We start from the raw sequence: 22,971 nt of genomic DNA, 5'->3' as shown, positions 1-22,971 counted from the left end.
ACAGAAAGCATTTCTCAGGAGGAGAAAGGGTGGAGAAATTGAAGGATGGGATGAGGGGAGGGGAGAAAATGGGAGGCAGAGGGAGAGAAGGAAAGGGGGAGGAGAAGGCAGAGAACGAGAGGGAGGAGGAGGGGAATGAGGGAGAGAGAGGGAGGGGTGGAGGGGAGGAGAGATTGGGGGAAGGAGAAAGGGAAAGCGAAGAAAAAGGGAAATGGAAAGGAGAGAGGAGGTTGCTGTACTTTTTCATGGAAAGACAGTGGCAAATGTGTGACCACCTTTAAAAGAAGTTTCCTGAAGACCTAGAGAGAAGGAACTCCAAAAAAGGAAAGTAAAAGGTTATGTTTTCCTTGTCCTGCTGTTTTGTCTCTGACTCCCTCTGTCTCTGGAAGATTACCCACAGGACACAAAGATGCCGAGCTGGTCTCTGCATGCACAAGTTCAGTTCAGCTGGTGCTTCTCTCCTATTTAGCACAACAGATTTCTCTGAAGGGGTGGACTCACAGACTGACAACCCTTTAGATTAACCTGAAGAGTGTGTGCCACCTCTCTCCCCATCCCCAAAGCTTGTTGGAGGTGGAGGTGAGAGGAAAATACTTGAAAGTGCCAAGGAGCTCCTGATGCCAAAAGACGACAAATATTCTCGTGGGTGAAGTAGAACTGACTGAGAAGACTGATTATTTATTGCTGTTTTCTGTGGTAGTTTCCTACCTATTAGTGAAAACCCGTGTTTGGAGATCTTTGAAAACACAAAATAAAATACCAGCCTCGAAGCCCCAGCCCCGTGGTTAGCTCTTATGGGAATGAAACACTCCTCCCGCTGCCTGCTCCTGAGGAGGAAAATGGCGGAGAACGGTGCCGAAAGTACTGAGGTAAGAACACAAAGCAAAGCCTATAACCCAGATTCCCCAGCCCTGGGTTCCCTCAGAAGAAGCAGCAATAAGTGAAGATGAACTTTCCTGGGTCCTTTGGCTTGTCTCTCCCTCTTTTGTTGTTATGATTTCCTGACTGTGCTTCTCTTCCCTCTACACCCCCTTCCTCCCCCCTTCCCCCCCTCCCTTCCCCCCCTCCATTTCCCCCCCCTCCCTTCCCTCCCCTCCCTTCCCTCCCCTCCCTTTCCCCCCCCCCTTCCTACTGATCTCCCCCCCCCCCCCCCCCCCCCCCCCCAAGTCCCTGACGTTCCCTGCTGTCAGAGAACTTTGCACCCGGATGGACTGTCTAGTAGCTCGGGTAGCTTCCGGGAAGCATCCGCTCTGTGACTTCTTCCCTGGGAGGCTAAGTGGGCCATTGCAGGCTGGTTAGAGGAGAGGTTTTTATTGTCGTGTACGGTGAACGCGAAAAAAAGAGTGTGCGGTGCTAACGAACAGGGGGCTGTTACTGCATGTTTGAGGAGGCTGACAGGGATAAATAAGGTATTTTTCTACAGAACCTTGGTCAGCTCCTGGTGCTTTTCAACTGAAAGGATGCAGTGGAGCTAGTGGCAGCACTGCGTGGAGGAGTTGAGGAAAATCTCTCTGCAGCACCCGGGTATCACAGGAGGAGCATTTCCCCAAGCTGGTTTTTATTCGAGCTGAGAGGGTATCCTACAAGGTCACCCTTTTTCTACAACAAATCAGCTTCTCTTTCTCCCCTCAATTGTTTAGTTCCTTCAGCTTTTTTTCCGTTCAGCTGCAGCCCCCATTTGCTTCCTTGGAGCTTTCTTGATCTTACTGAGTCTTCTTAAATTCTACATCAGTGTGCAAACTCTCATCTCTGAAAAAGCAGAAGATGCAGGATGCAATCTCAGTTTCTTTGGGAGCATGTGAGAAGCAGGCAGGCAAAAGTGCGAATATGTGACTGTTTCTATTAACAGACTAACACTTCGGCTGAACATTTAACATATTGTTAAGTTATATGCAGCACAGCCATATGTGGACCCCCAAGGACATTGCACCCTAATCAAGTTCAGCTGCATTGTCCTTTTAGGCACAGGTGATACTGGTTCTCCCCATTACCCTGCAGATAATAAAGAACAAAGCACCACACCAGTGTGAGTGAGCATGTGACTATTCCTTCCTTTCTTCTTTCAAGATCTTTGTTAAATGTCTCCTGCTTTCAAATATTCCTCACAATAATGCTCTGCACCTTTATGAATCCGACATTACTCCTTGTAATAGTGCTTCCTCTGTTAAGAAATATGTGCAAATGTTCTGTGACAGAAGGAATGCAGAACAAAGCACCTTACTTTTGGATTTGTCATAGTGTAGGAGAAAAATTAGAAAGTGGCATAAATCTGCTTCACTTGAAACCATTGGGGTTTCACTAATATGCTGAACATGACAGTCATTGAATTTGTAAAGCACTTTGATGTGCTGGTGATGGGCATGATGTGAAAAATACTATCCAGAGAGAGAGATGAACACTTAAAAACATTTAACAAATGGTCAAAACATCCCACTACCAAATCTTTCCAAAAGCCTCATAGTTCTTACACAAATTAATTTAAAGTTCCCAATGAGCTTCACAGCAAAAACACATGGTTTTCTTGAAATCTGCCACAACTAAAAGGGTTTCTGTAAATCTTTTCAAGGTTTAATATAATTTTTTCCCTCAGTAGTAGGACAGTTTACAAAAATATGTTAAGACAAAAAACATGACTCTCTATGAGAAACATTTTACTTCCTCAACTCTCTTCTGATGACCATCATATTAGACCCTCAAAATTTAAAGAAATGCCAACAACAAATAAAGGCAAGAGAAAAACAAAGCTACAATAAAACAATACTCACAGTATATTACAAAAAAAAAAAAAAAAAAAAAAAGGTATAAGAGGGTAAAAGCAATATGTCAATTAGCATTAATTTCCACTCAAGGAGGACACCTAATATTACCAGGAAATATATATGAATGTGCTCCCATGCTACCAGATTATACAGACATTTACATTATTGATATACCCATAGATTTGTATCTTGTTCAAAAACCTACATAAATGAACACAGGTCTTTCCTCAGGTGTTGGATCTTTGGTCAGACTAAGTATAGTTCTTTCATTTTTTTCAGCAGTTATGTCAGTGTGTTAATAACAGCCAATTATTAATCTGTCTAACAGTTTTAACTAGAACAGGCGATTTTTTTTTTTCTTTTGTTTGTAGGGGTCTAAGAGTACGTAGTTACGTAGTACTTTCTAGAAAAAGAAATACCAACAGGAATGAAATGTCCATATCACTTCTTGTTTAGAGCTTTAGGAGTCTTGTTTAGGCCATAGGAGTCCAACTAATAGTAAACTTGCTAGAATCATTTCAGATCCTGTTTTCCAGATTTTGAAGACTGCACAGTGAAAAAAATATTCAGAAAATATTTATTCCCCTAAGCCCAGCATAGCTTGCACTGCAGCCCTTACCCTGTGCTCTGCCCTGGCATCATGGCAGCAGCTCTGCCATTGCATGTGGCCTGGCCCAGTCCTTTGACACAGGGAAGGCACAGTGAGGTACTGACAAATAATAAGGCACTATGCTTAATTTGCAAGGAAATTGTGTCAGTTTTCAAATATTACAATTTGAAAATACGTTATCTGCAGAAACATGCCGCTGAATTAAACGTGTAACAAGGAATGCTTCATAAAGACAAAATTGCGGAACTGAAAAAGTCTGTCACTTTGACAATCTATTTTTTAAAAAGTAAAAACACAAATGGACTCTGTTATAAAAGCTAGTTATGTGATAGCAAATCTGACTGGAAAAAAAATCAAGACCATTTCCTGATGGTGAGTTTGTTAAGAAATGGATGAAAAGTACAACAGATGTGTCCCGACAAAAAAATGGGTTTTTCTAAAATAATTTTGTCTCACTAGACAATAGCCAGGTGAAATGAAGAAACAGGAAAATCTATCAAAGAAGATTTGGAGAGTAAAGCCACTAATTTCAAATGTTATGCTTTGGCAATAGATGAAAGTGCTGCAATACGGCTCAACTTGCCATTTTAATTAGAGGTATTGATAACAATTATAATGTCATTGAAGAAACGGCTTCATTGTTGTCACTGAAAGACACAACTAAATCCCTTGATCTGTGAGAGGCAGTGAAAAAAAACAAACATTAAAATGATTTTCTTTGTCAACATATCTGGTATAGCTACTTGATGGTGCCCTGGTGATGTAAAAAAGAGGGACTTAAAAAATTAGTAGAAGATGATGCAGTTACCACCAGTAACTCACATTTGATGAAACATCACTGTGTTAGACATCAAGACAATTTATATGCACAAGCTTTAAAAATGCATAGTATCATGCAAATGATCATCAAAGTTTTGAACTTCATAAAGTCCAATGGACTGAATCATCACCAGTTCTAAGAGTTTCTTAAAAATGTAGATGCTGATTATGGGGTCATCATTTTCTATTCTGAAGGAAGGTGGCTAAGTCAGGGTAAAATTCTAAAAAAAACATGACAATGTGACATCAAGTCCTTAATAGAATCAAAATGAGAATTTGTGCCAGAATGTGAAGAGTAAGGATGTGAAGATTAAATGTATTACTTGCACATTTTCACATGGAATGTATAGAGTTGCAATCAGACACTCAACTCAAAAAAAATTTGGTCATATCTCTTTACCAGACTTTCATACACCCTATCTTACCAGAGAAAAAATTCTCTCGCTTCACAGTCACAGGTTACTCATGTCATCACTTTTTGACAGTACGTACATTTGTGAACAATACTGTCAAGGATGAAGCACAGGAAGAATAATATTTCATCAAAAATCTCTGATGAACACCTTGAGAACACACTAGGAATGGAAACCACTGCCAGTGAACTAGTCTGATGCATTAGTTTCACAAAAACAAGGCAAAACAAACCCACTAGTTTTATGTTTTTGTTGCTCCCAGTTTTTTATGTTTTAATTAAAAAAAAAACACATTAAGTTTTGTTGCTTGTATACATTAAGTTTATTATATATTTTATATGCAACCCATGAGAATTCCTGTTTGCTTAATGCAAGCCAAAATGTTGAACAACCATGCCCATGTCATCTAATGAACTTCAAGAAGACTTCTGCTGGAACAAAAGTTGTAAAATCTCTTCTCAAAATATAGAAATGAACCTCTGTATCTTTAATAATGGAAGAAGTTTGTGTACATAAGACAGAAATGTTAGCATAAATAACACATTCAGAATTGGCTTCTCTTCAAAGAATCAAAGGTGCTCAAACAGGAAACAAAGTCAAAGAAATTTACTAGGCTCCGTTTCTGACCTCTTCTTTCTTTCTCAGTTTTCTTTCCTCCTCAGCTTTCTGACGTCTTCTCTATCCAATTATGTAACTCACAGTTCATCAGCTTGTGTATGTGAGATACCATCAGAAATTTATCTGAAGACCAACAACATGTACTGCTCTTCCCTCATCCACCAACTTAATTACACTATCAGATCTAAAAAACTAGATCAGTTTTCTTAAGCACAATTTCGTAGTTCCATGGTGGTTACTCATGGTCATCTTCTTGTCCTTCACAGGGACATAATCTTGGAAGTTATTTCCAGGATTATTTAATCGGTGAGTTTCCCAGGAATTGAGGCATGATTGACTGGGTTATGTTTCCCTTGATCTTCCTTGCTATTCCTGAATACAGAATTGATATCTGTTTTCTTCCAGTCCTAAGGAATGTTCTTCAGTCAACATGATCAAAGACTTCAGCTCACCATGTTTTCATCGGAGACACTCACACTAGTTCTCCTCACTTTATGTTTTATCACAGTCACATTGCTCTCACAGAACCTAACATAAAATCCTGATCCACTCAGAACTACTCTGAATATTACTGTGAAGTTCATTTTCGTAGATTATTTTAATCACACCTATTAATAAATTATCTGATGAATCTTTATATTTTATTGAATCAAAAAAGACTGTCATTTTCAAAATTGTTCAGAGAATCTCAGTGCTACCTGTCACTTCTCATTCAGTACCAGCAGATTAATTCTAGCCTCAAGTGTCAAACTCCATCTCAAACTTCTTAGATTTTTTCAAACATATTTTAGTGGAATAGAAGTAATGTGACAATATGTGTACAGTTTTAATGAAGGTAAGCACAGAACATGTAGAAATAGACAAATTCAAAACCTTTTTTTGTTTGTTTCTGCTTTTTGTATATTTGACACTCATTTTCTGCCATGATTTCTAACAGAATTTTTATATTAGCATATGAACTTAAAGGGAGACATAGATAAGGATTTCAAGTAAGGAATATTATTTCATTTCTTAGTGTGAAATTTTTATGAAAAAATGAAACTTTTTCTAATTTTTTTTTTTAGAGGAAGATGTTTTGTCGTGTCCTCATGTTCATTATTTTACTGAAGAAAAAATCTCTCTAAGCCATCTTTTAATTTATAGGCCCGTTCTTTCATCAGCAGGAAGCAATGCATTCCTCTAGTTTTCCATCTCCCATTTTGTTGTATATGGAGAATCTGAAAGATCTCAGAAGCAGTCTTTTTTCTGCCATTACTGTGGCACTTGGGCCCCAGGGCTCTATGTCAACAGCTAAGTCAGAGGAAAGCAGTTTTATATCTTCCTGTATTTTAAAGTCAAATAAAATTTAATTCCTCTTTATTTGTGAATGAGATGTGTGCATTATAGATGCATAAAAGGAATTAGTACAGGATTGCTTTTATAAAAGCTCTGTGTTCTTACAAGGGGTGAGATTCAAAACTCTTACTCATTTCTCAGAATGAGAAGGTCAGGAACAAGTGACATTATAGTGAGAAGGTTGCCACACGCCATTCAACTATGAAGACTGAGTAGATGAGACCCTCTAGGAGCTGCGAGGAGCAACTTTACATTCACAGGCTCAGGTCCTCATGAGAGACTCCAGCCACCCCGATGTGTTGGAGGGACAACTCTGCAAGGCGTAATTAACCCTGAAGTACATTGATGGTAACTTCCTTCTCCAAGAGATAGAGGAGCCAAAGAGGAGAGCTATTATACTGGACCTTATTCTCACCAATAAGGAGAGACAGGAGGAGAAAATGTGAAGCTCAAGGGCAGCCTTGGCTGCAATGACCACAAATTGGTGGAGTTCAAGATCCTGAAGGCAGTAAGGCAAGGTCACAACCTTGAACTTCATAAGAGAAGACTTGGAACTCTGCAAAGATCTGTGTGTAGAGTACAATGGGATAAAGCTTTGGAGGGAGAAAAGAAAGCTGCTTAATACTGAAGGATAACCTGCTCCAGGCTGAGGAGTGAAGCACCCAACAAAGATAAGGCTCATGATCTCAAAAGAACATGAGAAGGCTCAAAAGAACATGAAACTCCTGGCCAAGCTCATAAAGGAAGCCTACAGAAGGTGGAATCAGGGACAGATGACCTGAGATAAATACAGAGAGGCTGTCAGATCACTCAGGGATCATATTAAGAAAGCCCTGATAGAATTAAATCTTGCCAGAGACATCAAAGGCAACAAGAAAAATTTCTTTAAGTATGTCAGTGACAAATGGCTAGGAGGCTAGGAGAAAATGTGGGCCCTCCACTGAAGGAAATGGGAGATTTGATTCCCCAGAATATGGAGAAGGCTAGTTACTCAGTGAATTTTTTGCCACAGGCTTCACCAGTGGGTGCTCTCACCATATTATACAACTTGAAGAAGGCAAAGGAATGGACTAGTGAGAATGAAGAACTCCCCACAGTAGAAGATTAGGTTTGAGACTACCTAATAAATCTGAAGGTGCACAAACATTTGGACTTGATGAGATGCATCTGAGGGTTGGGGAAACTGGTGGATGAACTTGTTAAGACACTATCCATCATTTCTGAGAACTCATGGCAGACTGGTGAAGTTGCTATTGACTGGAAAAGAGGAAATAAAATCCCATTCTTCAAAAAGGACAAAAAAAAAAGACCTTGGGAACTACAGGCCAGTCAGTCTTACATAGTCCTATGTTCAGGAGGACTATTGAGCAGATGATCCTGGAAACATGGAAAGAAAGCAACAGTTGCAGGTCACGCCCTGGGCAGTTCAGATTCACTGTTGGCAAAAGAAGGGTCTCACTGCATAAAAAAGTCTGACCGTTTGTGCTTTATACATCAAGGAAAGAGATTTTCTTTCATCTGTCAGTGATATGTGAGTCGCTAAAAAGAAGCATACATGAAAAAGAGAAAAAAATTTCCTGCTGATAAAATCCTTCTCCCTAAAATATTTTTTTGGGGGAAAGAAGATAAAATGAAGGTGCTGCTGTGGTGATTTCAGTTGAAGTGGGCAAGAAGGGCTTCAAACATAGACAATTTGGCATAATTTCAAGTACGAGATAAGGGCAGTTATCTCCAGTTAAACTGCATGGACTGGAAATCAAAGGATGAATAAATAAAGGAAAAGAAAATATGAATAAAAAGGCAGATCTGCCGGAGAGCTGGCAGAAGAGAACAGGTAGAGAAAGGGAATGAACGTGTAGTGAAGATCTTTATGGGGAGGCACAAGCTAGGCATGATAGGCAGTGGTAGGTAGGCTGAAGGCACACACTCTGTTTAGTGGTCTCCCAAACCTCTTTTTTATCCCCACTGTTTTTCTCAGAAATGCCACTATTTCAGATACAGTAGTACAGATACTTCTCATTGCCTGCAATTTGACCATGTTCATTCTGAAGATTCTGAAGTGAAGTCTCTGACACTGTGTATTTTAATATCTGCTTTTATTCCCTCTGACCTTTAGCCTTTGTCATGCACTTCTTTGCTGACTTTTTTTTTTTTTTTTTTTTTTTTTTTTTTTCCCAGTACATCATCTTTTTATTGTCTTCTTCATGAACACTAATAGTTTTCAAGCTTCTCTTGGACATCACTACAGTTTTCAAGCACCAATGTTTAGGTTGAGAGAGGAAGTATTTATCAAAAGCTAAGGCGACCGGACATACTTCATCATGGCCACAAGTCAAAAAAGCAATTATCAGCACCCAGATAACTCAGTGTAAAACTATGGAAACTTAGACATGAAATGAACTCATAATTGCTTATGGCAAATGGAACATCACGCAACTACCCTGACCCTTGTGGATTCATCACTAGAATTTTCATGCTTTTCTAAGACTCTTCACTTTATATATCAACAGCTATTCTATTGTGTCAATCAGTCAAAAAAGGAAAACCGCATTTGAATTTAACCAAAATGTTGTGTTATGTTAATATTTTTAGTATTACCTTATTGTTTCATTATGAGTGATAAATTTATAAAAATTTGTAAGTAGGCCATCTAAAAGATTCTGCTGGAAGACAGTTCTGTTCCAAGAATTTCTATAAAGGCCACCAAAATTGGTCTCTGACAGGAGAGCAAGCGTCAGCAGCTGACGTAAAGAGTCAGCAGCTGAACTAGGTGTCTGCTATCAGTTCTTTCAGCCCTACCATTCTGAGACAGGTCTATGGTTGTTCATCTGTTTTAACAGGAGTTTCACAGTATTGTTGCTTGCGTGTCAAGGCCAGGTCAGAGGTTGGAAATGAGAGAAGGAAGGTGTGGGAGTGAGCAGGAGAAGTATGCTGTCACACCATGATGGTGTGGCAGCATGGAGGGAGGATTGCATTACTAGCTGTCCTGATCTGCCTGCAACCTGACTGCACTAAGTCTTTCTGTAGATTCGCTAGTTATACCTAGCTATAAATGGCTGTAGATCTACTAAGAGTATGGCATCTAAAAACCAGTTGCACCCTTAGGCTAGGTACAACTAGATTAGATTAACCGTGCCAAACAGAGATTGTGTAGTAAGCCATTCAAGTCTTAGTACATGACCAAACCCTGTTACAGTGTTTGTTCTTGCAAACCAACAGTATACGTGCATAAAATCTGTGATCAATGCAGTCTTACGAGGGCAGATGTAAATGCAACGATTATCTAGGTACGGTGACAACTTTCAACAGGAAATAGCAATTCTGAATTGTATAAAGATTGTACTGACCGTACATATTTTCTTTCATATAAAGATGATAATAGTTCTCTAGCAGCTGTATTTTTCAATGTAATTAACAGTTCATTTTTCTTTAAGATGTCTTGGTAATGAACGTCAACATTAACTGCACGCTGTGAAGCACTGTTCGTATTTTCCATGGCACTTTTTTGTGTAGGGCCTCTTGGCTGCATCAAACACTTGCACACTCTTCAGAGGTACAAAAGCATAATTAAAAAGACACCCTATGTTTTTATAATCTTAAAACACCTCCTCTGTGGGAATTTACAAAAGGCTATTCAGAGCAGAAGCTGCGGAGCAAGATAAATGGCATGAGAAGGGAATACTGATAACAAAGAACACCTCCAGAAGATAAAAAAGAAGAGCCTAGTGAGTTGTGGGAATGTTGTGTGATAATGACCCTGATTGGATGAAGAACATGTGGCTGGGAATAACTCATGACTTTGATTGGAAAGCATCTGCATGCACGGTTTGTAGAATGTTTTGTTGACATGTAAAGGGATGTGGGAAAATTACTAGAGGAAACTTGGAAATTGTGTAAAAGACATGGAAATGTATAAAAGGAATGTTGGATCTTGCAACAAACAATTTGGATTGTTCACATCTGACTCCATGCCTCAGATGTAGAACATCCCTAGTGGCCTCATTGGAGATCAGAGTTTCTCTTAAAAGCACTGTTAGTCACGGCTCTGCTAAAGGGACTGGAAGTTGTAAGAGTGTGGAAGAGTGAAATAACAGCAGAGAACTACTATTTTGACCAAAAAGATGAAATCTGGTAAGCGATTCCTGTTCCTACCTACCTACTTCTTCTCTTGATCTCAAATGATGGGGAAAAGTAAAACCATAAAATAGCTCAAGTGTCATTTTTAAAATACGGATCAATCTGAATAGGGAAATCAAACACAAACTGTAAACAAAATTGGAAGATAATGCCTCCTATCTTTTATGTTGGTCAGGGACATTAGAGGTGCATGTTGGTGGTATGGCAGTAGAGGTTGAACCTTCCTGCCAATACTCAGCTAAATTCTGTTGCTGTGTGTTGATGGCAGCAGAGAGGCAGTCTGATAAAATGGCATCTGACGTGCAAGCGCACATGAAGCACAGGCATGTAAATGAAGTCCTCCATGTGGAAAAAATTGCGCTCACTGACATTCATTGATGCTTGCTGAATGTTTATGGAGAACAATGGTGGATGTTAGTGCAGTGAAACAGTGGATGGTGCGTTTCAGCAGTGGTTACAGGGGGTCACCTCTGCTGGTGTACAGTGAGGCATGCACTGTTTATTGCTGGCAAAAATGCGTAGTTAATGGTGGTGGTGACTACGTAGAAAACTAGTATTTTGTTGCTGAGAATTTTCTGCCAAGTTATAGTATTGCACTCTTTGTGTACGTTGCTGTTTCTGTGGAAATAAATAGGAAGCATTGTTTTGGGAGCAACCTACATACATTCAGTGCATTCCACTCTTTTTGTTTATTAATTTTTTTTTTTTTTTTTACCTCCCCCCATCAAATTATTTTTTAATCTGGTAAATCAAAGGAATTTGGTACTAAAGAACACAGTTCCTGGATCTTACGCATTCGGGTGTGTGTAACACAGTGCTTTTCTTTCCATAGAAAGCTTTTCTTTTGCCTCTTTCAAAATACATATTTTTAAATGAGTTTGAATAGGGGGAAGTATCAGGCCATGCATTTTGGGCAACCCTACAAGACTGGGGAGGAGTGGCTGGAAAGATGCCTGACAGAAAGTGACCTTGGTGTACTGATAGGCAGTCGGCTGAATATGGATGTGAATATGAGCTGAATATGAGCCATCAGTATGCCCAGGTGATCAAAAAGGCCAAAGGCATCCTGGCTTGTATCAGGAATGGAGTGGTGAACAGGACTAGGGAAGTAATCCTGTCCCTGTACTTGGCACTGGTGAGGTCTCACCTCAAGTACTGTGTTCAGTTTTGGGCATCTCAGTACAGAAGGGTGTTGAGGTTTTGTGAATTTTTGTTGTCAGTATTCCACATCAGAGTATCATGTAAGCCAGTGGGAGTTCAAGAGTTAATGTTCTGAATCCATTTACTGCCTTTTGTGGGCATTTTGAGTATTCTGATGGGGGGGGAGGGGCGGCATTCCTGGAGGACTTGACAAAAAGATAAGAGGAAAGATAGGTGGAACTCCGGACAGGGTGCTAGCGTCTCTCCCTCTGGGCCGGCTCAGCTCCCTGCGGAGAAGGAGAACGGCACATGCTTCCCCTTGCACTATTGTGGGGACTAACACTTTGGGTACTCGTCTCTCTCATTTTGTTTCATTTTGTTGGATTTAGCAAATTACCATTCCTCCTCAGTTCATTGCCCTTCTGTTCCTTTTGCTAAACCCATCTACTAGCACTCTGCCCTTCCCTCTTTCCTGGAGTGTGCAGCCTGTGGCACACCTTGCTGCGAGGCTGGGGGCTAGCCAGATCGTGTGGCAAACTGTTAGTACCTCTTTCCTTCTTTTTCTTTGCTCCTTTGTCTCTCCTTTTTTTTTTTTTTTTTTTGCCTGGGTCTGTGCTCTCCCCTTTCACGGTCTTAGATCTAGGGATAACTAGGGATATTTCATGACAAAAGGACAGTGAAGTGCTGGAGCAGGACCAAAGAAGGGCAACAAGGCTTCTGAAGGGCTTGTGGAGAATATGCCCTACGAGGAGCGACTGAAGGAACTGGGGCTTTTTAGTCTGAGGAAAAGGAAGCTGAGGGGAGACCTAATTGCTCTTTTCCAGTATCTGAAAGGTGCTTACAGTGAGAGCGGGGTAGTTCTCTTCTCACTGGTGACAAGTGGCAGGACGAGGGGAAACTGCCTTAAGTTGCGCCAAGGAAAGTTTATGTTGGATATCAGGAAAAACTTCTTTACAGAAGGCGTTGTTAAGCACTGGAATAGGCTCCCAAGAGGGGTGATTTGAGTCATCATCCCTGAATGTGTTTAAAAAACATTTGAATGTGGTGCTCAGGGACATGATTTAGCAGAAGGTTGTTAGAGAGAGGGCAGTTTGGTTAGGTTGTGGTTGGACTCAGTGATCTTTAAGGTCTTTTCCAACCTGAGCAATTCTATGATTCTGTCTTTAGATCTCTACTACTGAGGATTGGTCACCAGAAGAAGTCTCTTCTCAGATAAATTCAACTCATGTTTGCATCATCACCTTCACCATTGCGTCCAGTCTCCCCCTAGCCCACATGACACCCACTACCAAACCTACTGTGGAAAGCTAGGCATGTGGACATGCCAGCATGACCTCAGAACTTGGGACACAACACATTAGATACTACTAGTGCAATTGGTAAGTGTAGAGTCCTACACGCGGCAAGGCATAATTGTACATGTCCATACAGTGTAAGGTCTGACTTGCTGGAACAGAGCTCTGCAGAGAAGGACCTGTGTGTCTTGATGGACTTCAGAGGTTGAGGGAGTTTCTCCTCTCCCTCTACTGTGTCCTAGTGAGGCTACATCTGAAGTACGGTGTTCAGTTCTGGGCTCTCCAGTTGAAGAAAGACAGAACTGCTGGTGAAAGTCCAGTGCAGAGCTATAAGAATGAGGAGGGGTCAGGAGCATCTCCCTTATGAGGAAACCTGGGACTGTTTAGCCTGGAGAAGACTGATTGGGAATCTTATCAGTGCTTATAAATATCTAATGGATGGGAGTCAAGTGGATCGAGCAAGTTCTTTTTAGTGGTGCCTGTCAGCAGAATAAAGGGCAATGGGCACAAACTGGATGAAAGTTCCATATTAACATCAGAAATAACTTTTTAACTTTGAGGGTAACAGTGCACTGGAACAAGTCATCCAGAGAGACTGGGAAGTTTCCTTCTCTGGAGATATTCGAAATCTCCCTAAATGTTTTTCTGTGCATCCTACTCAAAGGAATCTGCTAATCTGCTTTAGCGGGGGGATGGGACTAGATGATCTCCAGAGGTCCCTTCCAACCCTTGTGATTCCATGCATCTGATCCTATGCTTTCACATCTCTACTGGCTACTCTTTTTATTACATGTAACAAACTGAGATCAATAAATAGGTAGGCAACAACCTTGCCTCTTTGTTTTTGGAGGTAGGATGGAGAACTTCAGATTCGTGTGTGGCTGTCTGGAACTTGACTCCTACAGATTCTGTCAGTTCAGTGCTTGCTCTAGGGCACTTGAGCAGCTGGCCTAAGCTAACAGTTTCTTCTACTGTAGGTGCACATGGACCCTTACAGTTCAAGGTTCCCATTTATAGCTCAAATAATGTCCAACTGCTCCTTGGCTAAATCTGACAGTATGCAGTAACATAGCTTTGAACAATTCTTTAATCTTATGTTTCTCCAAGGTGAATGCAAACTGGTCTTGGGATACCTTACCAATTGGTATGCTGAAAAATGCATTTGCTAGAAAACAGTGATAGATTTTTATTTCTTCACTTAATGTATCCAAGGCAGAAGTGATATTGGGTACAGCTGCATGGATTTGTGGTATGGTATTTATTTAGTTGTCTGTGGTCTGCCATCATTCACCACGTATCATCTGACCTCCTGATTGGTCATACGGGAGAGTTATATGAGCTGTGTGTAGGTCTCTACTCTCTCCAGCTCCTGTGTAGTCTTGGCAATTTCTTCTTGCCCACCCAGGCATCTACACCATTTTGTACTTGTGAGCTGACACAGCTGCGGCAAACAAATGGGCTAAGTTTGCAAGTAGCCTCTTAAAATTTCCTGCACTGCCCAGTTGCTCATTAAAAACATCCAAATGAATAAATCCATCTTGATTATATGCAGGATTTTTCACTAAAAACAGATGATCAAGTAGGATTAGGCAGAGCATGTGGTAAAAGTCTATTATGCAGACGAAATCAGATTTTCTCTTGGCCTGAACTCTCTCACACTGGTCTGGAGAGTCAGACCCCACAGAATGTCTGTCTCCAATGTACATTCTGGAAGGGGGGTGATAGCCACCCTGCACTCCCAGGTGGGAGATGCCCTACCCCCAGTTTCAACCACATTTGGGTTATGTGGATCACCTGACCCCCGAACTCACCTATCATTGCCTTAGTGCCTGAAAATTTATTTGAGTCACCATATATAATGGATGTTTCTGCTCTGATATCCACTAGCGCCATAACCCGCTGAATATTCTTCCGGGATTTCTGCTCCACCAGCATAACATTAGCTCAGTAATCCCCAACACTTCTCCCTCAGATGGCTCAGCCATGGCTGCCCAGCCCACCTTAAAGAGTTTTACACTTTTTTTTGATGGGACTATGAAATCCTCTAGATTTCATGTTTCTCGTGGAATCCGTTCTATGACTGGAGTATCTGTTTGTCAGTTATTGCCTCCATAGTTATAATAGGACCTGATTAGGCCATCTGTCAACCTTTTGAAATTGAACTCCTACCTTAATCAGGTCACTGAATATTTGCTTTCATGAGACCCTAATGGGACCGGATTGGAATACCTTAGGGGATGGTCTCCAAGGTTGCGGTCACAGATGGATCTCTAACCTCTCCACCACTACTGGAACATTATACCCATCACATCTCTGCCAGATCTGGCACCAGTTGGGCAACCTGTTGTATTACGGCCTCCACAGCTGCTGGGGCTTTCAGTATGGATGGTACCAAAGTACCACACTGGTGTGGTGGGGCTTGTTGCAGGATTATATTTCTCAATCCTGCTGAAAATATCATTTGACCAGGACTTTCAAGGGCATCCTCATAAATTGCCTCTTTCATACCTAATTCTCTAACATGGTTTTGTAAGTCTTCCATAGATTATCATAAATCTGTGTGTAAAAGTATTTATATTTTTATTTGGCCAAGTTACTTGGCATGCAAAAATCAGCCACTGAATGAATGAATTATTTTCTTCGTTACATTGGACTGCTGCATATAGACTTTGCCTGAGGACAGAGTGAGTAGTAATGGATGCCAGTCTTGAAATTTCTGGTCCATTTACTATGATGCTTTCTGCCCCCATGTGCTGTGACCAGAGCAACCACATGAGTATACTTTCTCCCAGTTTTTATCTAAACTAGATCCAGAAGTTTGGCTGCTGTGTATGGGTGTGTCATTACATGCCATGTAGTCTGGTTGGGGGGTCACTGGTCAGGGGGCATCCCACTGGTCAACCTTGCACCTTTTTTGTTTTCTTGCATCACGATAGGACAGATCTCAAATGGATCTGGCTCAAATGGAGCCTCAAGATCCGATCTTCTTTTTTTTTCCACTACTAAATCTAGGTGGTACAGACTCACTTGTACAGGGGCCTTGGTAGTTTCTGATGATATGTTCCCAAGTTTTCTCAGGGGGATGGTGAGATTTAGTTTTTCCCCAGTTAGTATAGTGCCTTGTTTGAATCTTTTGACTCAGTCAAGTAATAACTGAATTTTCATTTTCCAGACCTGATATATCTAATTGATTCAAGGCCATTGGAAGTGGCCATTCCACAGTGGACACAGCCAGCTGTCATTTTTTTGTATCCAGTATATCTTTACTGAGGCCATGAAAACATTCTGCCATGCAGGCCGGGGACTCATAAAAATTGATCCCATCCCACAAGGGGCCCCATTTTCCATTCACTGTGGCAATCCCATAACATGGGGATCCTAGAAATACCAGCTAGTCACCTTGGAAAAGAGGCTGAGTCCTACCTCACTACAACCTCCTTTCAGGCATTTGTAGAGAGTGATAAGGTCTCCCTCAAGCCTTCTCTTCTCCAGACAGACCAATCTCAGTTCCCTGAGCTCTCCTTATAAGACCTGTGTTCCAGACCACTGTTTGAACACACTCCAGGGCCTTAATGCCTTTCTTGGCACTTGCTCATATTTAACTTCATGTAGTTGCTGATTGTCCAGCCCACCAATCTGTCACGAGGAAGTCAACAGATTCTACCAACGTAATATAGTCCTACTTAGTATGCCTTCAAGTATCTAGGTAACTGTTGGGAAACATTAAATAAGACAAGCCCTAAAACGGAAACCAGTGTAACTCCCATATTGTCTGTTCAACAGCATGATGTAACCTCATTTACTATAACCCTTTCAGCATGACCTGTCAGCCAGCTGTTCACTGATCACACTGTCTTTACCAGTATGCTGGACATTTTGTCCAGGACAATACTTTGAGGCACAGTATAGAAAACTTAAATGAAATCCTAAAAGTTTACATCAGGTGAGTAGGTGAGTAATTTTGTCACAAGAGGAAATAAAGTTTGTTAAACAGGACTTTCCCTTCATGAACCTGCATTAGCCTTGACAGCATTGTCTTCCACGTGCTTTTCAGTAGCTCCCAGAATAGCCTTTTCCATAATTTTACTGGGCACTGAAGTGAAATTGGTCTGTAATTACCAGGGTGTCCTTTCTAACCCTTCTTGAAAATGGGGATGGTGTTTGCCAGCCTCAGAGGTCTCAAAATTCCAATCCACTGAAAAATGATGACATCAGCAAGCTCTTTGAGTACTCTAGCATGAATCCCACTGGGCCCGAAGTCTCACATGCATCCAGCCAGAGCAGCAAATCCCACACAAGTTCAGGGTTGGCTGGGAGTTTATCATTGTTACAGTCACAGTCCTCCAGCTCTGAGGGTCCCAGAGCCCACCATCAGTGCTGAAGACAAAGGTGAAGAAGGCATTAAACGTCTCTGCTCTATCTGCATCCCTATTTGTGCAGTGACTGTCCTCATCAAGCAGTGAACCAATGTGAGCTCTGGTCTTTCACTTGCTGGTAACATATTTTGGAAAGCCCTTTTTGATGTCTCCCACAGGACAGACCAGTTTCAATTCCAATGGAGCTTCCGCTGCACAGATTTTCTCCCTACAATGGTGAACAACATCTGCGTAGTCCTCCCATGACCCCAAAGCTTGCTTCCAGTGCCATATGCTTTCTTTTTCCCCATAAGCTCAAGAAAGTTCTTGCTCAGCTAAGCTGGCCTTTTGTTCCACCTGCCTGACTTGTGACATTTTGGGATGGCCTATTCCTGTGCTCTTAAGAGGTGATGCTTAAAAAGCGATCATCACTGATGGACCCTGAATGACTGCTATTGCAGAATGACTGCAGTAATGCAAGTTGGACAGCTGGGGATCCAAGACATGAGGGAAAGGGAAAGACTGGCAGCTGTAGTTTTCCTCTTTTCCCACTTCCCACCCCCCAGACTTCCCCTCTTAACTAAAACAAAAGCTAAGCCTCTAGTATTCTTGTCAGAACATCAGGCTGTTTCCCCCTTTTATATCTGTGCATCCTGATTACTATTTTAGAGAGTTTCGGATGTAGCGCTGCAAGAGAAGAGATCTGGAACTTCTGATCCTGTCAAAACTCCTAAGAATCAGAATCCGCATAAGGAAGATCTTACGGTTACGGGAAAACACATTGCTTATACTTGCTGCTTTTTTCCTCTGAGCAAAAAAGAAAGAAAATTATTCCATGGTGGCCAATCCATCAATTTAAAGCATTAAAGCACTATTTTAGATATTAGGTACACTTCAAATTTGTATGGCAGTATGTGAGTTACTGTGCAACCCACTGCTAGCAAAATAATTCTTAACACTCACAGCTGGCCTTAGTTTATAATTTTAAATTCCAGTGATGATATCAGTTCACCCAGTCACCACCAATTCTTACAGTACCTTCCTGTTCTTCATTACGTAAGGTCTCAGCTCTTCTCAGTGAGTGAGGAATAATGAAATTACATGAAATTCTTACCTTCTTTTGTCAGGAAAGAAGAGGCTTAAAACAATACTAACATATCTCTTTTCCTTCTCTCACTTTTATTCGCTTTTCAGATATCCTTAAAAAGGATCTCCCAGTGGAAAGCAGGGACCTTGAATGTAACCACGTCACAAAATAGCTGTAAATCTATATGAAACCAGGAGCTGAAAGCTGTCAGAATTTTGTGGGGCTGCTGATTGCATTTTACACTGCTCTGTGAGCCTCATGCCAAACTCAACTGTTAAGACTGGATTCTGGAACAGGGAAATGGCTTGGCTACTATAATTTGCAACAACAACCACCTCTATTTCTTAGTAAGCCACCAAATTCAGAAGAGCTGATCAGGAAACATGCTCTTTTCGAGCCACACAAGGGCCAAAAAATCTTGGCTTTCCCTCATAAACACAGTAGCCCTGATTCTCTAACCTTTGTTTCTCAGTCTGCTGGATTTACTCACGAATGTCAAGCTTGTGTCAAGTAACCAGAATGTACTGAAGTTCACCTCTTCCATTCTTGATCACACTGAAGACTGGAAAGAAAACCTCAGAACATCTAGCACAGAATGTTATGGCTTGTCTCCATCATGGGCTTTAGAGTTCACCTGTATTTCATTCTCTGCTTTTCAGATCCCTTACTCGTGTGAGAGAAAATATTACACTGTAATGAAAGAGGCTGAAGCAAATACAAGATAAGCATAACAAAGAACAATCAGTGAAATTCACTGTGAAATTCAGCTCAGCATAATCATTTGTTTACACTTGTACTCATGGACACTGAATTTTTGGCATTTCATTTGCAAAAATGTTCACAGAATTCAAAATAAAGATGGATACCTGTGGGGAAAGGTGACGGCAGACAACCAGCTCTGAATTACCACCACCACCACCAAAGTGCCCTCACAGGCTAGAAAGCCAACTGTATTCTAGGCTTCATCAAAGGAAGCATGGCCAGCAGGGAGACGATCCTGCACCTCTTGTCCGCACTGGTGAAACCTCACCTAGAGTACTACAACCAGATGTGAAGTCCTCAATACAGGAGAGACATGGCGCACATCCAGAGGAGAGCCACAAAAAATTACCTAAGGGATGGAACACCCCCTCCTCCTTTCCCCCCCTCATGAGGACAGGCTGAGAAATCTGGGGCTCTCTCAGCATAGAGAAGAGGGGAACTGACAGAGGCCTCTCAATATCTAAAGGGGGGAGCAGTGGCGAGAGCAAGAAGGGGACAGACTCTTTATCAGGGTCTGCTGTGACAGGACAAGGGAACCCACACACATGAGTTACAGTGTCCTGCCACCCTCACAGTAAAGAATTTCTTCCTAATCTGTGGTCTAAAGCTACACTCTTCCAGTTTAAAACCATTTCCCCTTGTCCTGTTGCTACATGTCTTTCTAAAACGTCCCTCTCAGGCTTTCCTGTAGGCCCCCATCAGGTACTAGAAGGCGGCTATAAGGTCACCCCGGAGCCTTCTGTTCTCCAAGCAGAGGAGCCTCAACTCTCTCAGCCTATCCTTGTAGGGGAGGTGCTTCAGTCAGTACAGTCTTTACAGTCTTCAGAATTGCTATTTCCTGTTGAAAGTTGTCACCATACCTAGGTAATTGTTGCATTTACACCTGTCCTTGTAAGACTGCATTGATTGCAGATTTTGTGCATGTATGCTGTTGGCTTGCAAGAACAAACACTGTAACAGGGTTTGGTCATGTATTAAGACTTGAATGATTTACTACACGATCTCTGTTTGGCACAGTTAATCCAATCTGGTTGCACTTAGCCTAAAGGTGCAACTGGTTTTTCCATGCCATTTTGCATACCTGATGAGGGTGCACTCGATCCCACTGTCCACGTCACCTACAAAGATGTTAAATAACACCGGTTCCAGCACCAATCCCTGAGGAGCTGGGATCCACTTGGATGTCGAGTCGTTGACCACAACTCTCTGAGCGTGGCCGTCTAGCCAATTCCTTATCCAGCGAGTGGTCCATCCATCAAATTCATTTTTCTCCAATTTGGGGTCCAGGATGTCATGCGGGACAGTGTCAAATGCTTTGCACAGGTCTAGGCAGTTGACGTCAGATGCTCTTCCTTTATCCACTGACGCTGTAACTCCATCATAAAAGGCCACCAAGTCTGTCAGACATGACTTGCCCTTGGCAAACCCATGTTGGTTATCACCGATCAATTTGTCTTTATTTTCCCTATGCCTTAGTAGGGCCTTTGGCAGGATCTGTTCATGGAACAGATGTGAGACTGACTGGCCTGCAGCTCCCTGATCTTCTTTTTCTCCCTTCTTGAGAATGGGGGTTATGTTTCCCCTTTTCCAATCAGTGGGAACTTTGCCAGGCTGCCATGACCTTTCAAATATGGTGGATAGCAGCTTGGCAACTTTATCCGCCTGTTCCCCCAGAACCCGTGGGTAGATCTCATGGGGTCCCATGGACTTGTGCCCTTCAGGCTCTTCAGATGGTCTTGAACCTGATCTTCACTTACGTTGGGCAGATCTTTCTTCTCCAAGTTCTTACCTTTGCGTTCTGCAGCTTGGGCGGTGTGGCTAGAGCCCTTGCCTGTGAAGGCTGAGCAAAGTCATCATTGAGGCCCTCAGCTTTCTCCACGGCCCTCATAACCAAGTCTCCAGTTCCCTTCCGGAGAGGGCCCACATCTCCCCCGGCCTTCCTTTGATCACTGATACACTGTAGAAATTCTTCTTTTTCCCCTTAATGTCCCTGGCTAGATTTAATTCTATCCGGGTTTCAGCTTTCCTAACCTGATCCCCGGCTGCTCGGACAGCTTCTTTGTGGCCCTCCCGGATAACCCGTCCCTGCTTCCACCCCCTATATACTTTCTTTTTGCATTTAACTATGTCCAGAAAATGGTTTCAAATTAAACAAGGGGAGATTTAGATTCAATATAAGGCAGAAGATTTTCACAGTAAGGGTGGTGAGGCGCTGGAACAAGTTGCTCTGTGATGTGCTGGATGCCCTGCCCCTGGAGGCATTCAGTGTCGGGCTGGAGCAGGCTCTGAGCATCCTCATCTGGCTGTAGATGTCCCTGTTCTCTTGCAGGGACTAGATGACCTTTAGAAGTCCCTTCCAACTCAAACGATTCTATGAATCTATGATTCTATCTTACATTTGGCTTTGGATAGCAAAATTCCACTTCAACTTTCCAGCAGTAAGTATCAGACTTGCACAGATTTGTGATCTTTGCATTGGTTTCAATACTTGGTGTTATTTCTGCTGCGGTCTAGATATGTCAACTGTTGCTAGCATCTTACATGTCAATTCTGGGGGAAATCAACCACTCAGTGAAAATACTCCATGTATGATCACTCAGTCCTTGTTCAGGACAGAGACTTTAATCCAAAACAAGCAATAGAGTCTCTGATTTCTGAACGTGCTTAACCGTTTTCACAGTGTTTTTATTATCACCCTAGGAACAACAGGTAGCAATTGTAATGTACTCTAAGCCAACTTGCCTGTAAAGGGCAGCAGTGATAGTAAATGTACATGCTTTTCGTGAACCCAAGCTGGCTAGGCCTTATCTCCTGGTCGTCCCGCACATGCCACAGGACTGCAGTTAAGACAATCTGCTCAGTGACCTTCTCCAGTATTGAGATCATGCTGACAGGCCCATAGTTCCCTGGATCCTCATTCATGTAGATGTGTGTCACATTAGCAAGTCTGTAGTCATCTGCAGACCTCCACAGTTGACTAGAAGTGCTGATAAATGATGGAAAGTGGTTCAGCAATCACTTTTGCCAGTGATCCCTCAATACCCTTGGCTGGATCCCATGTGGTCCCATGCATTTGTGACAGTCCAGGTAGAGTAGCAGGTTGCTAACAGTTTCCTCCTGAATTGTGTGTGGGTAGGTTATTCAGCTCCCCATCCCTGTCTTTCATCTCAGGGGGCTGAGTAGCCTGAGGATAACTGGCCTGACTATTAAAGACAGAAGTAAAGAAGGCACTGAGAACGACAACCTTTTCCTTGCTCTTGGTGAAAACTTTCTCCATCATGTCCAGTGAAGCCAGGAGATTCTCCCTGGCCTTCCTCTTTGCTGTCAGTATATTTGTAAAACCATTTTTCACTATCTTTAACAACGGTGGCCAGGTTAAGTTCTTACTGGACTTTTGCTTAACTAATTTTCCTTCTAGACAACTCCTTGTACTAGAAACATCCTTGCGCTCTTCCCAAGTTGCCTGACCCTTCTTCCAAAGATGTCTTCCTTTCCCAGAGCCTCAGCAAACGCTCCCTTTTCAACCAGGCTGGTCTTCTTTCCCTCTGGTTCATTTTACAGCAAAAGGGGACTACCTGTTCCTCCCCCTTAAAGAGTCTGTCTGGCTACTGGGAAACAGTAAAGGGTAGATTTACAGTTGC

The 22,971-nt window shown here is 42.0% G+C and overlaps 1 protein-coding gene across 1 annotated transcript in view; it reads left to right on the top strand.

Moving 5' to 3' along the window:
- Positions 1 to 731: 731 nt before the first annotated feature.
- PRMT8 (protein arginine methyltransferase 8) overlaps positions 732 to 22,971 on the top strand; it is a gene marked incomplete at its 3' end in the record, with an annotated part of 61,647 nt that continues 39,407 nt past the window's right edge. Inside the window, exon 1 of the mRNA XM_079536863.1 lies at positions 732 to 869. Coding sequence (XP_079392989.1) covers positions 795 to 869 — 75 coding nt within the window. The 5' untranslated portion in view covers positions 732 to 794. The remainder of the gene's footprint in view (positions 870 to 22,971) is intronic.

The sequence above is a fragment of the Tetrao urogallus genome (assembly GCF_951394365.1).
Source record: "Tetrao urogallus genome assembly, chromosome: 1".
Classification (NCBI taxonomy): domain Eukaryota; kingdom Metazoa; phylum Chordata; class Aves; order Galliformes; family Phasianidae; genus Tetrao; species Tetrao urogallus.
The sequence above is the reverse complement of the archived record's forward strand: the minus strand, read 5'-3'. Positions and strand labels throughout refer to the sequence as shown.